The following is a 19,005-nucleotide window of genomic DNA, read 5'->3' as shown; positions in this document are numbered from 1 at the left end:
TCTTCTAACTTGCGCATACAGAGGTATACATTCACAATGAAGACATGGACTGAATGTTGATATTCAGAATGTTGACATCTGATTTGATCTGATTTTAGGGTTAGGATTGTGCTTCTGTTAGGGTTCATTAAGGTCTATGCAAATATCAACATTATGAACATCAACTTTTTTAAGCCAACCCACCCCTCATTCCAGGCCAACTCCTGTATGATTGATGTTTGGCCTGGCACTTGTCAGCACTGTTAGTTCAGACAAATGTTACCTTAATGATTCATGGAGCACTCATACAAAATAGGTTTATAGATAAGTATAATTTTATTTGTGACTCCAAAAAGGAAGCCACCATGTTTTTTTTTTTTTTTTTTTATATTATATTACAATTACAAAAGCAGTTTATAATTTATGGTTGAAAAAGGTGCAAAAATACATTCATGTAACATGTGCACATACAAGAGGAGCATAATAACCTTGCAGAATGATCAGAGTACGGAGGGACAAGGCAATGTTACGCAAGTGGCTTTATTAACACATCTTAAAGCACATAGAATCAAAATAAAGAAATAAATGGGAAGTGTTAGCAATTCTTATTTTTAATTAAAATATAGTCAATTCATCTGTTTGATTCACATGTCCTTCTTCAAATGCAGGATTAACCCTAGCACCAGGTTCTTCACTCTCTACATTCACATTTGCTTTGGCTCTCATTTTAGTTGTAAAAATGCCATTGTCACCCAAATTGTCATTGAATGCCAAATTTAAATGACCCCCTGGCTCCCGATAAGCATAGTGAATAGAGCCGGTGTCACTTCCATCTTCAGCGTAATCATTAAAATCAAAGAACCCGCTTTTGGTTTTCCTTGAAAAAGGGAGAAATAACATTGGTTACTATCTGACATTACTCTTCAAACTGTTATGCGTACAATGGTATATACAGTATACATATTCAAGTATCAGGTCTCCTGTTACTCTGAAAGACACATACAGTACTGTACACTCTCAATCATGTCTTTATCATCTGTAGCCCCCGCCTACATCTACTGACTACTACGCTATTACCTACTACCTAATCTCTCAGAAGTGGGCAGTCCATGCAGAGGTGTATTTTCCACAAGGCAACCAAGGTGCCTGTCTAGGGCTCAGCAGGTCACAAGAAGCCCATAAAGATATCTTGGCCACCTAAAATGTTCCCAGTGGAGCTGGGAATGTCTTGACATCACATGGACCTGCCCACACTTCCAAAGTCCCTTTGATAGGAAAAAAAATGTTTGGACACACTTAAAGGTCTCATCCACTGTATGTGGAAAGTCAGTTTACTTTAAATTTGACAGAGGTATTAAGCCTACTGCAAAAGGACCAAGAGCCAGATTCAGATTTATATGCAATGCTGATGTTTATCGGTAGACTTTCCAGGGCCAAGGTATTGTATCGATGTTGCATGCAATCAGCAGCAAAAATAGAGTGCTATGGATTGTTAGAAGCACTCTATTGGGTCCAAGGACTTCATGAAACTATTTGTGTAGAATTGTTTCAGTGTTGCTGTGGTACTGTAAAATGTCAGAGGTGAATGCACGATAAAGTGGCATTATTTACACTAAAGGTGCCCATATGTGGCATTCCAGAATTTGGGGTACCCTTTTGTGCCACGGAAACATTGGTGGCCAGTGCTGCCCTCGACCAAAATGGCAGCTGACAACTCAGTCTCAGTGGTTGCCAGGCAACCAACCCCACTGCAGCAGTCTACACAGGAGGAACGTTAGGACCCAGCAAGGTGCTGGGAGAAGCAGGAAATCTGCCTGTTGCTGGGCAAAAGAAGTTGTAGCAAGTGCCCCAAGAGGGAGGAGGAGCGTGCTGGGCGCGAAAGGGGTCCGGTGAGGAGTGTGCCCGGGGAGAGTGAGGAGAAGAAGCGCTGACCTGGGAGAGATCGGGGTGAGCAGGAGAGAGACTGACCTGCAGGAGAGGCACCCGTCACCCACAGACCGGCGCAGCAGTGTGACGGCGCCGCCACAGAGGTGTCGGGAGAAGGAGCGCGCTGCCCGGCCGTGACTGACAGCGGGGCAGACAGCCGCAGCGTGACCCGGAGCAGAGGCAGAGGCGGCGGGGCACAGTGACTCACAGCGGTGCGCCCGGCGGATGTGTGACAGCCGGCGCACGATGAGGGAGAGGCGTCTGCCGGGAGAGTGGGGGTTTTGCGACCCTGGTGTCCCCTGAGAGCCGCACCACCAGTGCGGAGGAAGGAAGAGCTGCCCGCACCAGTGGCAGTATGAAAAAGAGACCCCCTGCATCCTGAGTGCCTCAAGAGTGGGACGAAAATTGGAACCAGCAGGAGCTGGCAGCTGTTGCTGGAAACAGGTATTTTACTACCCACACTCCACTGTGGCATGGACCCCCTTAGACTGCATCCACACTGTAGCCACCGAACTTCCCCTTGCCTGTCCTAGGAATTGCCCCCCACTGCGTCCACAGTGAGAGCCATCAGCCTCTATTTCAGCCTGGGCCCATATCCTCCAAGTTATTCTGCGAATGTTCACCAACTAACGACTACGTTAGGTTAGTGACTGGAAGCCTATGTGACCGTTACCTCACAGTATTGGCAGGGAGCCAAGAGGCCGAACCTTGTTGCCTTGAATTACAAATCTCATTATTAGTATTACCTCAACTAACGGTGCACCTAGGCCAAAAGGTACCTAGGACTCATCATAGAACTGCGCAGTTCAGGGACATATTGATAGTTGCATCTGGACACTTGTTGTCATTTAAACTGAGTGGAATTGCCGCATGCAGCCCTACGTCTATTTACAGGGAAAGCTATTGTCAGGCTTTTGATGTTTTGCGTCTTTTGTTCTTTTGCACTGTGGGTAACTGCATAACGGTACTGTCAACGGGGCGTATCGTGTGAATTTTGGCCTGTCGGTGTCACGGACGGCCCCATCGCACACGATATCCCCCTCATAAGATCTTTAATTACCTTTACATCTGCACGTGAATTAATTTGTTGAAACAGTGTATTGTATTTATTGTAGTGGTGCTGCGCGAGGTGCGGCCTACGGTGCCCCAGTGACCCTATTGCGCACAGCATCACCTAGGTGGAAATTTCTCTAAATCTTCATTCATGGAATGTGAATTGTCCTCATCCATATTATTATAACTGCGTTTCTTTATTGTTGTGAAATATTCGTCATCATTCCTCAAAGCGGTGATCCAGTTTCCTTGGAGATAAATAAAATCTTTGATCACCGTCCTAACGTGTGGTGACCAGTTTGTGGGGTGTTTTGGGGTATTGTCTCCCTGGGGTACCCTTGTCCCTCCGCCCTCTGAATTGCAGGCGAGTGAAGCAGGCAGACAGCAGACGAGCAGTGCCAGAAGGGAGAACAGGAGTGTCAGGTAACGGGACTCCATGTACACATAGTCTGACAACATCACACATACACTTATCCAATTCGGGATGAATTCACCTGATCAGATGTGTTTGACATCTCATCCGACATGATGCACATTGGGTTGGACCCTACAGATTGAATCTGCTGCAGGTTCAATCTGTTGGATCAGACCCATCAGCGGCATATCACGGGTGCTTTTAGCATCCATGACGTGTTGGGTTCGATCAGTAGGTTTGCGCCAGTGGTGAAGCACTGCTGGTGCACACTTATGTGAAGGGGCGGGCAGCATTGGGGTCCAGGCAGCACTTAGTGCCGGGGGAAGTGGGTGCAGCATCGCAGTGGGGCGGGCAGTCGGCAGTGTCCACGACGTGCTGAGCTTACCTGCAGACAGCAGCGGCAGAATTTTAAATATTCAAAAGATAGGCTGGCCGCTAATTGGCTGAGAGTACTGTCTTTTTCAGCCAATCAACGGCGGCTTATCTTTTGAATTTTTTTCTAAAATTCTGCTGCCGCTGTCCACAGGTCCACTCAACACTTCCCAGACACTGCGGACTACCCGCCCACACCCCCCAGGCGCTCAGCGCAGCCCGGACCCCGACACTTTCCCAGTTTTTTTTTTCCTCTTTTATTATCCTGCCCCTTTACTATGGGGTCTAACATTAATTAAGGCACTACTATGGTTCAGAAAATTAACTAAGCTCTATTATGGGGCTTAAAATTAACATCTGCTGGGTGTGGTCTTGTGGGGATGACGCTGCCGCATGCTCCGTTTTTCACCCCTCTTCTTCACTGAATAAATGCTTGCAGGCAAGGGAGACTCCCAACTGCTCCCCCACTGTGGGACACTTCTGGAACTGGGCGCTAAGCATTTTGAAATAGATTACCCGTAAATGAGTATCCTGGGAAATAGCAAAATAATGTAATTTTGATGCAAATAATCATATTGTACAATACATCTAGGGTTTAATTCCACTTTGTTCAACAACTTCCTGATCCTTGCAAATTAGCTTAATAGAAAGACCTTTCCATCTGATAGGTAAATATAATTTCCATAATGTGCAGCACAGAGACACACTGAATGACAACAATCCATATCTCCACACTGACACTGCATAGCACAGCCCCACACTGACACTGCATAGCACATCTCCACAATGACAATGCATAGCACAGCTCCACACTGACACTGCATAGCACATCTCCACACTGACAATGCATAGCACAGCTCCACACAGACACTGCATATCACATCTCCACACTGACACAGCACATCTCCACACTGACAATGCATAGCACAGCTCCACACTGACACTGCATATCACATCTCCACACTGACACTGCATAGCACAGCTCCACACTGACACTGCATAGCACATCTCCACACTGACAATGCATAGCACAGCTTTACACTGACACTGCATATCACATCTCCACACTGACACTGCATAGCACAGCTCCACTCTGACACTGCATAGCACATATCCACACTGACAATGCATAGCACAGCTCCACACAGACACTGCATATCACATCTCCACACTGACACAGCACATCTCCACACTGACAATGCATAGCACAGCTCCACACTGACACTGCATATCACATCTCCACACTGACAATGCATAGCACAGCTCCACACTGACACTGCATATCACATCTCCACACTGACACTGCATAGCACATCTCCACACTGACAATGCATAGCACAGCTTTACACTGACACTGCATATCACATCTCCACACTGACACTGCATAGCACAGCTCCACTCTGACACTGCATAGCACATCTCCACACTGAAACTGCATAGCACAGCTCCACACTGACACTGCCTAGTACAGCTCCACACTGACACTGCATAGCACAGCTCCACACTGACACTGCATAGCACATATCCACACTGAAACTGCATAGCACAGCTCCACACTGACACTGCATAGTACAGCTCCACACTGACACTGCATAGCACATCTCCACACTGACACTGCATAGCACATCTCCACGCTGACATAGCATAACACAGCTCCACGCTGACACTGCATAACACAGCTCCACGCTGACACTGCATAACACAGCTCCACGCTGACACTGCATAACACAGCTCCACGCTGACACTGCATAACACAGCTCCATACTGACTGCATAACACAGCTCTACGCTGACACTGCATAACACAGCTCCACGCTGACACTGCATAACACAGCTCCACGCTGACACTGCATAACACAGCTCCACACTGACACTGCATAACACATCTCCACGCTGACACTGCATAGCACAGCTCCACGCTGACACTGCATAGCACAGCGCCACGCTGACACTGCATAACACATCTCCACGCTGACACTGCATAGCACAGCTCCACGCTGACACTGCATAGCACAGCGCCACGCTGACACTGCATAGAACATCTCCACACTGAAACTGCATAGCACAGCTCCACACTGACACTGCATAGCACATCTCCATGCTGACACTGCATAACACAGCTCCACGCTGACACTGAATAACACAGCTCCATGCTGACACTGCATAACACAGCTCCACGCTGACACTGCATAACACGGCTCCACCCTGACACTGCATAACACAGTTCCATGCTGACACTGCATAGCACAGCTCCACGCTGACACTGCTCTGAAAAAACATAGCCCAGTGCTACCCTGACACTGCATAGCACAGTGTTACACTGATACTGCATAAGACAGCGCAACAAAGACACTGCATACCAAAGTGCAACACTGGCACAGCATAACAGTGCCATGCTGACACTGCATGGCACATTCACACTGCGGAGCACAACATGACAATGATACTGTGCAGCACAGCCACACTGACACTGTACAGTGCCACAATGACACTGGCCCTTATTCTGGGTGGTGCGGTAATATCCGCGTGCGTTCATGCCGCCGATGTTTTGTGTCTGCGCATGTGCAGAGGCGTCTCTGCGCATGTGCGAGCGGAGCGTACGGCCAAATCCCGCATGAAATGTGAACACTCCGAACAGGGGGTGGAGAGGGGCGTGAAGGGCTATTTGGGCTCATTACCATATGCATACGCCCCGCGTTTCATGCGCGTTCCCATGCAAACGCTGGGCGTACGTATGGTAATGCGGCCGTGAAGCTCGTGTAGGGGGCGGACATATGACATCGCCGGATGTCAGCTGCCCGCCCAGATCCCTGCTTTTGCACGGAAAAATGTCCATGTGGTCTGAGGTTGCGGGAGCTGGTGGACCACTCGGTCCTGCATTCGATGGTCTGCGACCATCGAATGATGGGGGAGGTTCCCTGAGATGGAGGAGGCGTATTCCATGAAAAATACACGTGCGGTCCGTTCGGCCAGCTTCTTACCGCGTACGGACGGAGTTGGCGATCCGTATGGAAGGCGGGGTTTCGCACGCACGGTCCTGGCCGCATATTCGGATATGGCCGCACCGATCAGAATAAGGGCCACTGTGCAGCACTACATCACACTAAGTCTATATAGCACAGCATTACACTAACACAACACATCTCAGTGCCACATGGCAACTTTGGTATCTGCTTTTAATTAAAAACCTTTTTATGTCCTACAGTATGAATATATGTACCTGGATCTGAAGTAGAAATATGCAACAAGAATTACCACCAAGCTGATGGCAAAGACTGAGACCACAACGCCAATCACAATGTAGATGATGTTATTATCCACTGCAACAGAGAAGAGATGCAATTATTAACACAGTAGGGTATTTCACTATATTTACACAAAAAAATTACTGCACAATGTGAATGTGTATTGTACTATTAACTTAAGTATTAATCATGGTAACTGCGTATTTCTCTAACAAAGACTTGATCAGCTCTTGAAGATGTTAAGGTGAATGCATATAATATTCAAGATAAATAAAAATAATAATGGAATAAATAAATACTATATGTACTGTATATAGCTTCTTAACCTTTTGAGTGCCGACATCTCTGGAAGAGATGCATAAAATATCGCCTAAAAATTCCAGCGTCGCTCACATTTGTTATATAATGTTGTTAAAAATGTTGTGTAGAAAAGATTCTATTTCCTGTATAATGGTCCTGTATTTCCTGTATTACGGTCATTATGATGAATAAACATGATTGCTTGCCAATTTTCACACCAATTTTGACAAATTCACTTGGCACTCAAAGGGTTAAGAGCTGTAATAGTGTTGACTAAATTGGAAAAATATCCCAGGCATTATAACCTAAGCTGGAAAAAAAAAAAAAAAAAAACTATAAGTGGGAAGAGATAGAGGGGGAAATTTACTAAGATTCTAGTTCTATTGGGGGATACACACAGTTCGCTTTGGACACGTTTCAATTCGATTTTGCTTTTAGAAGCAAAATCAAACAGTGTTAACTGCCTTTGATCTAGGTTCAATCCTGATTCGGTCCCAACGGCAGTCTATAACAAATTGGTATCGATGGCCACCGGGATCAAACCCTGTGTACGCCCAATATGTCACATGGGATCAGATACTATCTATTATCTTCTAGAAGGTGCTAAATAAATAAGAAGTACATTCTGATTGATTGCCCGTAGGAACATCCCATGTGAAATAAAACTCCCATCTTAGTAAATTTCCCCCAAAGAGTATCAGGAAAAATGGTGGTCAGGTGGAGTGCAAAGAGTGTAATAGTGTTGAGCCCTGCCATCTACCTTAATCAGCACCCAGCATTACTGCTTTGGTAACACCCAGCTGCAGTAGCCTGTGCATATACTCCACAAATAAGAATACAATATGACATGGATATGTAAGCATATCAAATATATTTGAATTATTTAAATACTACTTTTATTTAATTAAAGATCATCTAATAGCTTGTTCCAGTTATCTAGATATTAATGGCAAAAATGAAGGTCACTTACATGCTTTTTCGTCTTCACAGAGGAGGCCACTGTGGGTGCTAGGGCAATTGCATTTCATGGTGGAATTGTTTGCTCCTTCCACTTCTACTACCACACAGGTACCACCATTCTGACAAGGGTTTTCCAGACAAGGCCCAGCTGCAGGGTGCAAAATAAACCAACACAAGATGAGAAAAAATACATCATAGTTTTCTAAGCAGTTTTTATAGGTGTACAGAATACTTTCTATGTACAAATCGCGGGTTGTGAAGAAAACAGATCCTTGTTGGAAGTCGCCACTTTTTATTTTAATTTAACACAGTCCTCTGGATTCCCCCTGCTACCAAATGCAGCTTTTTAATTAGCAAATATACAGAATTGCAACTTCCAACAAGGATTTGATTGATAAAAAAAGCTCCTACAATTTTATCAGCAGGACTTGGTTTCTAATATGACTTTCTATATTTTTTTAAGAATGTATAATTTTTTATGCTTTAATGGGATTATAGAATTATGTAGGTTTTGTTTATATGTAATATTTTGTGATTTTATGTATTTTACGGCTTTTTACTTAAATTAATACTATATGTGTATTCATGAATTTATAACTTTTTTCATGAAATAGGTTTTTCAGTCTTTTATAGCTGATACAGCAGCGCTACCTTAATTGGCAGAAATAATTTTTTTCTGTTATACTGTGGATTTTTCGGCATCTAATAGGAGGTCTACAATTCCCTTCGGAGCCTCAGCTGTGCCAAATGATAAATACATTTACCATCTCATCACCACCTTCAGTCACCAGCGCCTGTTTTTCCTGTATGTGACTTGACTTTAGTTATTGCTGGCAATGATCTGAAGTCAATTAACTGAATCATGTTATGATTTTTTTAAATGTATTTCTGTGACTGAAGGGTTAGGGACCCCAGAGCATTGCTTTGCCCAAGGCATATAATGCTGTTTAGATGGCCCTGACAGTAGGTTCTTTTTTTATGTTTACTGTGACTTTGTAATAAAGACTCTTTTCCTTTGTAATTGTTTGCCCGAATAACATGGGAAGGGATACCTATCTTTTTTCTAGTTTTATAATATTCGACAAGAACACTTACGGATATAGCACCCACGAATTTGATTTGATGTAGTACATTCTTCTCCAGGTGCACACTGGATAGTGTCACAAACCAGAAAGCCCTCAGTGCAACTACAGTTCTGTGTGCAATCCTCAGTAATTGAGTTGTCTCCAGCCTGGTAACAGAACACAAGTGCCAGTTAGAATCAAACAGAAAAGCTAAATGTTGCCATATGGTTTCAGTCTAACATTTTTCTTTTTTTTGCAAATCAAATTTTTTTGGGTTTTAAATACAGGTACAAAAAACATTCTTAAGTTTCACTGTCAAACAGACAAACAATCTGCGAGTCAGTCTAACATTTTTCACCCATGTTGCTATTATATGTGTCCACACCCCAACACATGATGTATTTCTAAATATACAGTAGTTGTGCAAATCTCAGCAGATAATTAGAAATCAAAAGCTAAAGATAAAGGGCCAGGGCTTCAAAAGTGATAAAATGGAGAGTGATAAACAACCAACCAATCAGCTCCTGTCTGACATTTTTCAAACACAGTCTGTGACCTAACAGGTAGGAGCTGATTGGCTGGCTGTTCAAAATCCCCACAGCAATGGGACGTCTTGGGCTGGGATGCAGTGTAAATCCCAGCGGTCGGGATCCCGGCGTTCAGAATCCTGATGCTGGAATCCTGACCGCCGAAATCCCGACATTTTCTCCCTCTGTGGGTGTCCAGTATTTAATACTGAATCCCTTAGGCTATCTACTTTTTTCCTGGTGTCCAGCAGTGTAGCTCAACTTTGTCTGGGGCGGCCCATGATTTACTAAAGCCATTTTGATTATTTAGGGCTCTTATAGCCAACAGAAGGTGGATTACTGTTATATCTATATTGTATAAGGGAATGACATGCGGGAGAAAAGTGTAACGTTTCTGGCCTTGAAATGGTTTCCAAGCGACATGTCAGGATTGCACCGATTCTGCTGGGACTGAGTTTATTTGGGGTTGAGCAAAGCCCAATGCAAGACTTTTAGTCTCACAGTTCATAGAACTCATGTGCAGTGACATCTTCCTGATACTCCCTTGCCATCTTATGTGCACCTTTTTTCTTGTACTACCCCTAGCTGCCATCCTTACATGTAAAAATCTGGAGTTTTACCTTGATGTACATATTGAGGTAGGAACATCCGCATTCTTTATATTCAACACATTCAAAACCGCTTAAAACGAATCCCTCATCACACTCGCATCCTTCGTTGCATGGTGCATCACAATCGGACTCTGATGCCAGGTTGCTGCAGGATGCAGGGCATGCGCTCATGCAAGCTTTGTAAGTGCTGTTAGCAGGGCAGCGCATTTCTGTTTAGAAATTTCAACATGAACAATGTGAGTGTCTGGATTGCTTATATCTTCTACCAAATGAATCTTAAAGTAACAAAAATGGAAAGTAAATGGGGGGATATGAGGAATACTGGGGAATGATACCCCCCTCCTCCCCCCCCCCCAAAAAAAAAAAAGAAAATCCTGTATGCTTACCACATCCAATGGATTCTCTCCAGCCATCAACTACAGAGCTATTTTGCTGGCAGGCAAGTGCATACTGCTCAGTGTTCGTGCAGAGAAATTCCCTGCTTGCGAACTCTGCACATGTATCAAAGAGACAGTCCCTATAATGACAGAGGACACAGAATGGTAACCACAGCTCCATATCCGTTACCTAGGGCCAGATGTATCAAGCTTCAGAAAGTGATAAAGTGGAGAGTTATAAACAACCAGCCAATCTGCTCCTTCCTGACATTTTTCAAACCCAGCCTGCAACATGGCAGTTGGAAGCTGATTGGCTGGCTGTTTATCACTCTCCTTTTATTTCACTTTTTGAAGCTTGATACATCTGTTCCTTACTGTGCCTGTAAACAAAAACGCTAAAACATTAGCAAGGTAAACATTAATTATAGATCACATGTAAAATATATTTTTTTATTTATGCACAATGTATATTTAATTCTAAAGTGATAATAGAAATATGTATATTAGATATCGGTAGCCTTCATAGCTTTGTACTGTATGTCAATGTCAATCATAAAATGGACTTACATAATAAAATTATCAGGGGACACATTTGAATGGCAGCTACTAAATGGCCCATCAGACTCCCTCATCGCGCCACAGAATGTCGAGCTGTTTACAAATGTGAGGCCACTTGGTGTGCACTGTAGGTTGTCTCCTGTGTTTAATACAATATCCTCCTCCTCTTGCAATGGTACCACTGCATCACGTCTGCAAAACAAAAGATACGTATCTCTAATCAGATTATATAAGACATAAGATAAAGCTGTTATCTATAAAAAATATATGGACACAGGATATATGATTGTGCAAAGCAAAGTAAATTGAACTTCTGCAGTACGTGTCCACTTGTCAAAGAAGTGACAGAGCTATTAATGTATTTTTATCTGACAGCTTGAAATACATACCATAATGTACGTTGTTTAAAGGATACACAATAAAAATCAGTTTGATTCAAATATTAACGATTTGAAATTATATAGAAAGACATTCCAGTTTCTATACTCATACAGTTAGCTAGCTATTAGGATGATGAAGTTCTAAAACTGAAGACGTATTAATGAGTTTGAGAACTATAACTCAGAAACATTGCGGCATTTTGCATACACTGCCGAAGAAAGAAGCATGAGGTTAATTTCCATAGCAAGTCATAGAAAACTATAGCACTATAGCCAGGACTTACCTAAATCTTGTATTTCGTGTTAGTGAATTAACATTCCAACTTTCACCAAAACGGTCAAAATCCCTAAGTATTATTCCAGCAGGACTGGTAAAATCATTTAAGGGGAACCCATCAAAATTTCCACAGAGCCCTTCAAGCACATTTCTGTATGTAGTTGGCATAATGATTTCTGGAATGAAAAAAATATATAAGAGCAAAGTTAAAACAGTTTACTGTAGCATTAACTAATAGAAAACTTCAAGCAAAGTTCTCCTATTGGGGCAGATGTATTAAGCCTTAACAAGAGATAAATGCAAAGGTGATAAAGAGAGATAAACGTCCAGCCAATCACATGCTAACTGCCATGTTACAGGCTGTGTTTGAAAAAGTCAGTAAGAAGCTGATTGGCTGGACGTTTATCTCTCTTTATCACCCTTGCATTTATCTCATGTTAAGGCTTAATACTGTACATCTGCCCCATTAAACCTTAAGTAGTGTACACATGTGACCTTATTGTGGCACACACGCAATACTGTGAAATTCGCAGCGTTGCATGTGGATAAACGCTGCCCGCCGCTCACACAGCCACCCGCCCCCCCCCTTGCTCATTAAATTTCCCCGTGGGCTGAGAATGGATGTTTTGCATAAACATCCATTTGCTGCCCTGGGTCGCCGACCATCAAATTATTTAGAAGGTGCATGCAAAACTGAGACACTCCCTGGTGTCTTAGCTTTGCATACTCCCTGTATGCACAGGCGCAGAGAGAAAACATTGCTCCCCGTGTGAACATGCAAGGTAGCATATCAATCAGAAAAAGGGCCATGGTGTGATTCAGGGTCACTCTCTATTCCAGTTGGACTATATAGTTGAAAGTTAGTCTAAATCCCACATGTACAGCTGCATTCGATATCGATTCGATCCCAATGCGCAGCCCCACCGCATCGGGACCAAAATTAGAGATAGACTGCACAGACAAGTCTATTTCTGCCCGATCGAAAGGAGGTCCATGCTGCTTGCTGGTATCTGTAGTCCCCCTGTAAAGACAATATTACTTCTCATATTTATTGCTATCAACTTGGTACCCCCAGGTTTAGGTTATAGCCACAAGCTTTAGCCCAGGCCTTGGGTGCCCTGGAAGGAAGGACCCCTTATTGAAGGGTCCATCAAATCCTCAGGAATCCCCAATCTGGGCTGATTAGTAAGGGGGGAGAATGGTTCAGCCATGTAACTATGTCAAGTATGTCCCATGGCGGGGGCATTACCCCCCTTGCTAGTGGAACACAATGCTGCTTTTTGTTTGTCTTTTAAGATTGGCAGTTATCCAAATGTAATAGTCATGATTTTGGATGCCAGCGCACTAATTCAGGTGCGGTCACTAAATCGGCCCCATGAAGATCGACATGCATTAGGTCAAGAGGTATTAGGTCGACCCAAGAAGTAGGTCAACATGGCTAATGTTGTCAGGGTTGGAAGGTCAATACAAGCATTAGGTCAACAATAGGAAGGTCAACATGAAGTCGACCCTATGACGCATACCCATCCAATATGCACTTTTACCCGATGGTGCGGTCCAGTGCTCGTATTGCACAATACTGAACGCCTCTGCCTCATTATCAGGCGCAGTTTCCTTGGCCTTGCAAGCCACCCTGCAACAGGCAGCCTAAGTAGAGTTAAGCTGGCCATACATCTACAGATCGATTGTAGATTGGGCTGGTTGGAACAAAATCCTGGTAATGGATGAGAGCAAATGACAGTTGACCATTTGCTTTGAAATGCTGGAAAACTGGCAAAAACTGTCATTGGATATCACCAGGTTTTTGTTCCAACCAGCCCAATCTGACAATCGATCTCTAGATGTATGGCCCCCTTAAGACTTACTCAGGCTGCAGTTGCAGGGGAGCATCGCAACCATCACGGTTCATTGCGATCACAAATGCAGGCAGGAGTCTGTGAGCATCTTATCATGCAATCCCTACTGAATTAGGCAGAGAACTAAAATTATTTTGGTAACCTGCTGTACAAGTGCTCTAACCTAGGACCTTATTCTTGTCCTTTGGTCCCCCAGGTATTTTCGTACAGGGACACGCAAAATGAAGGCATCTGAGAGTGGTCGGTGACCCTCAATGATTTGGTCCGCCCATACAAGGCTGGGAATGGATGTTTATGCAAAACATCCATTCGCAGCCGTCTATGCAAATTCTGCGAGCGAGAGGGGTGGGCGATAGTACAATCCGCAGGTTGCGGTCAATCCACATGCAACGCTGCAAACTTCACAGCGATGCGAGTGGATCAGCATAAGGTTCCTTATGTGTTGCCCAAGCTTAATAGCCTTTAATTAATCTGTGGCATAGAGTTTGGCGATGTAGCTCTGAGAGTGAAGTAGCAATTGTCTTTATGGTAAAACCAGGTTGGCTTTGCCTTTAAAAAAAACGTTGCTTTGAAACTGAAAAAAAAAAAAAAATAGAAGCTGTGAAACTTGCAGATAATTGACATTGTAATCCTACCAAAGCAGGATTGTGTGAGACATTCTCGTTATATATAAAGCAGATGATAACTTAATATTAAATTGTTCACTATTCATATCTATTGGTCTCATAACATACCTGCATTTTCATTGCCATCAAAACTTATGGCAAGACCAAAGTCTGTCTCCATGTAGATCCTGGTTGGCTTCTGGTAAATTTGGATCCCGGGATGTGGTTGTGCAGGGGGGACTGTTCTTACTCCATTTAGCTAGTTAACAATTGAACAGATAAAATATTATAACCTAAACATTACCAAAATCTCCTATATAACAAATAGCTGTGTCATAATGTCCAAATGTATGTTACCTATGCTGTTTGATATGCTGACTTATCTTTTGAAATGTAGAAATGGATAAAAGAAAGATACTAGATGCAGTGGATTCTAATGTTTTAAATGTAAAGTTTTTGTCGCTAACAATAATTTTTGAATGACCTCGGATTTTCATTTATTAGCTGAATAATTTGATATCCATTCATTACTGAAACCTGTTACCCCGCAGGGGTGATGAGCAATAATCTATCGCTGGAACATTACTTATCGAGCATTATATCCAAATAGGCTGCTATTAGAATGATAATGTAGCCATCCAAAAGTCTATAGTGCCGATCCTATTAGGTGCGGATGATTCACATTCACAAAACATCACGGCACCAGGTGCACTTTACGGTGGACTGAATTCGCTGAAAGGTGCTCGCACCTCCATAGGGTTGTGAGCAATTTTAAGAAAATTCGGCCCAGCGAAGGGTACGAGATCGGCTTAATTTGGGTGCCGTTTCCAGCGTTTAAACGGCACCTGAATGGCATCTCGCACCCTTCGTCGCTAATAGGATCGACCCCTAAGTGTTATGGTACCACAATAATGGCAAAGTTTAAAGAACAGTAGATCTTGTAAGTATTTACGAAATGTTTAAAATACACAGTGCACTGTGCAAATAAAGTACACACACACACACACACACACCAGTAGTGGGCACCCACCCGGAAAACATTTCTCAAAAAGCCATAGTGTTGCACAGCAAAGGCGATTTCCCACTATAACCAGTTATCTTTTCAATCTGAGACCAGCACCAAGATAACCAGAGCCCAGCACCAAATCATACATCAGTACAAAACACATAAACCAACAAAAACATATAGGCCATTATTCTGGTTGACTCGCAAGGCTGCAAATTTGCAATCTTGCGAGTCCCCCAGATGCAACCTGCTGCTCGCTGGTCCACGTGCCCCCACCCCCCTCCCACGGCGAGTTTGCCTGCATGGCTGTGAATGGATGTTTAACGTAAACATCTATTTGCAGGTGGGGAAAACACCCACATCATTCGATTATCTCCAACCATCGAATGATGTGGAAGGGACTCTTAGGTCACTTAGATTTGCGTGCATCCTCGACAAGAACTGGGTGGGCATGTTGGGTTTAGATATACTAGGGTGATGTCAGCTGCACGCCCCCCACTCCAGCGCCACCAACCGATTTCCATGGGAAATATGCGAATCCCTCGGCCTGCCGCCCCAAATCCTCACTCTGCAACTGCACATGCGTGGAATTGCGGACGCAAAACATCAGTCATGAGAATGCACATAAATCAGCACATCTCCAAAATACATAAATTTTTATATAAGACTTACCACAAAGATCTTGTTTTGTCTAAATGATATAACATGGTTGTAAACCTCGATTTTGAGCTCTTTCAGTAAGCTGAAACTACTGAATGAGAACATGGCCTCATTTTTGCTTTCAATTTTAAATGGTTCCATGTAAACCGGTAAAGAAAGGGATGTCCGTGTTAGCATATATGTTTGCTTTCCTTGGAAATGGTGGGAAAGCCCGTCGAAAGTGTGATAGTGCGGGTCACCGCTAATCGTGCATCTTGAAAATCCTGCAACAGGCACATGAGGTTAGAAAAGGCAGCAAAACACATCATTTACATTACTAACAATTTATCTTGTGTGACAACTTCCCAAGAAATGTCTTATCCCAGAGAGTTCATATTTGGTAAATATGTAAAGATATATAGAGATATACTGTATTTATTAGGAGATGTTTTGAAATCTACCAGTCTATTACCGCTTTCACACTGCCAAAACGTTTCAAAAACCGATATTTTTAAACGGTATTTAAAACGGGTCTGAACCTTCACATTGCAGTAGACTACCGTTTTAAATACAGTTTAAGTACCATTCACATCAGTCAACCCGTTTAATCCCCTGAACACGTTTCAAGGCAGAATGCAGGGGACAGCCTATCACAGGTCTGTAATCTGTTGTTTTTACTAAATACCGTTTCAGAGCCATTCTCACTGCATACAAAACGGCTCGGAAACATGTAGGACTCTGGCCCTTATTCTGTATCGGACGGTACGGCCCGCGTGCGGCCGTACCGCCGATGTTTTTAGTCTGCACATGCGCAGAGGTCAATCTGCGCATGTGCAGCCCCATTCGCCGCAGACGTATTTCGTCCGCCGCAAAGGGGGCGTATAGGGGCGTGAGGGGCTTCATACCCTCATTTCCCTATGTATACGCCCCGCGTTTCATGGGCGTTCCCATGCAAACGCGGGGCGTATGCATGCTAATCAGGGCATGACGCCACTGATGGGGGCGGAAAGCTGACGTCGCCGGATGTCAGCTCTCAGCCCCCATACAAGCTATCACACGGACGATTGTCCGTGTGGTCTCAGCTTGCGGGAGCTGCTGTGGCGTGCGGCCCTGCCTTCGATGGTCGACGACCATCGAATGCAGGGGGCAGCTCCCACCATGGTGGAGGCGTACGCCCCACCATTTTTATGCGGATCGCCAGCCGTCCGTGTACGGACGGCCGTGGCGATCCGTCTCGTGGGCGGGGATTGGTTTGTGCGGCCGGAGCACCGTGTGCGGCTCCGGCCGCACCAACCAGAATAAGGGCCTCTGCTTTTTAAACGTTTTGAAATACCGGTTCTTTAACTGGTAAATGAACTCTGGTGCTTTCCCACTGCAGCCTTAAACGTTTTAAAATGGAAAAAAAAATGGCAATATACAGTTTAACAAGTGCAGTGTGAAAGGGGTATATGATTAAAAGCAACAATAATATTAATTTCAAATTAAGAAAAATATGCAAGATATGATTGGTTTAGCAGTTAATATCATCGCTACACTAAAGACTGCACAGCTTTAAAGAATACTCATCCGTAAATAAAAGTGAAACAGAATAGTCCGGAGATAGTAGGCAAACTCAACATTAAAAACGAAGTGGATGATATTTTAATTTCTATTTGGATACTGTCCATTTAACATGGTTCAGTTATCTACACTCACCTGTGGGTTTACAATTGTAAATGCCTTGCTTGTTTACACTACAGACTCCAAAAGAACAGCTGAATGGTTGGCATTTGATATTGTTGCCAGACTTGCATTGACATCTCTGGGTACAATGCGGAGTTATCCAAGTTTCTTCATTCTAGGAAGCAGAGATTGTAATACATATCATTTCACTGATCCTACTGTAGTATTAAGAAACAATTCTTAGTATAAAAGCTATTTTAGCCCACATTTCCTAGAAAGTGAGAAATGTTCTTCCAACACACAGGGTAGGCCGGAATTCAGACCTGATTGCTGTGCTGCGACCTGATTGCTGTGCTGCGAGTTTTCAGTGCCCAGTATTACTGGGCCAGTAATCAGGTAAATGCTGCCTGGCTGAACGCACTCCCCTGCCCATGTGCATAGCTGCTAATGCGATCGCAGCCGTGCACATGAGGACGCCCCCCCAAAAAAGCCCACCAAATTACTGCCTTGGGGACAGGCAGTGGGGGTCCGGGGACTGGAGAAGGTTAACTCCGGCTCCTAGCACTGCCGGGCGGGAAGCATATTTTGAAAAGACTTACCGGACGCTGATTGGCTGAATTCAGCCAATCAGCGCCCGGCAAGTCTTTTCAAAATCATCAGCGCTTCCCGCCGCCAGGCAAATAGCGAGTGGCTGTGTAGTGAAAGCTGCCGCTACACCAGTCCCTGGACCCCCGCTGCCAACATACCTGTGTGCAGCCAGCGGGGGTAGGCAGCGTCCAGGGGTCCAGGGACTGGTGTAGCGGCAGCCTTCTCTCACTCCATCTCCTAGCGCTATCTGCCTGGTGGCAGGAAGCGCCGATGACTTTGAAAAGACTTGTCGGACGCTGATTGGCTGAATTCAGCCAATCAGCGTCTGGCAAGTCTTTTCAAAACCTGCTTCCCGCCCACCGCACCGCAGCGCTAGTAGGAGCCGAAGTTAACCCACCAGTCCTCGGACCCCCGCTGCCCGTCCCTGGGACCCCGGTAGGAGCCAGCGTTAACCCACCAGTCCCTGGACCCCCGCTGCCTATCCCCGGGACCTCATACCAGCGTCCCCACCCTCCATCGCCCGTTGCGCGTGACCCCCTAGCCCCCCCCCCCCCCCCCCTAGTTACGGCCCTGGTTAAAGGTGACCATATACCAGGGACGTGCGGT

The 19,005-nt window shown here is 44.5% G+C and overlaps 1 protein-coding gene across 1 annotated transcript in view; it reads right to left on the bottom strand.

Moving 5' to 3' along the window:
* Positions 1 to 394: 394 nt before the first annotated feature.
* Positions 395 to 19,005, bottom strand: part of LOC146062972 (uncharacterized) — a 55,134-nt gene continuing 36,523 nt past the window's right edge. Inside the window, exons 31-41 of the mRNA XM_083174981.1 lie at positions 17,845 to 17,986; positions 16,183 to 16,433; positions 14,634 to 14,763; positions 12,051 to 12,219; positions 11,396 to 11,578; positions 10,838 to 10,968; positions 10,461 to 10,660; positions 9,345 to 9,480; positions 8,260 to 8,397; positions 6,965 to 7,064; positions 395 to 856 (exon numbers count right to left, since the gene is read on the bottom strand). Of these exons, the coding sequence (XP_083031107.1) occupies positions 595 to 856; positions 6,965 to 7,064; positions 8,260 to 8,397; positions 9,345 to 9,480; positions 10,461 to 10,660; positions 10,838 to 10,968; positions 11,396 to 11,578; positions 12,051 to 12,219; positions 14,634 to 14,763; positions 16,183 to 16,433; positions 17,845 to 17,986 (1,842 nt within the window). The 3' untranslated portion in view covers positions 395 to 594. The remainder of the gene's footprint in view (positions 857 to 6,964; positions 7,065 to 8,259; positions 8,398 to 9,344; positions 9,481 to 10,460; positions 10,661 to 10,837; positions 10,969 to 11,395; positions 11,579 to 12,050; positions 12,220 to 14,633; positions 14,764 to 16,182; positions 16,434 to 17,844; positions 17,987 to 19,005) is intronic.

Source organism: Crinia signifera, chromosome 3 (assembly GCF_055691185.1).
Source record: "Crinia signifera chromosome 3, ASM5569118v1, whole genome shotgun sequence".
Lineage (NCBI taxonomy): Eukaryota > Metazoa > Chordata > Amphibia > Anura > Myobatrachidae > Crinia > Crinia signifera.
Note: the sequence above shows the minus strand (reverse complement) of the source record. Positions and strands in the feature narration are given on the sequence as shown.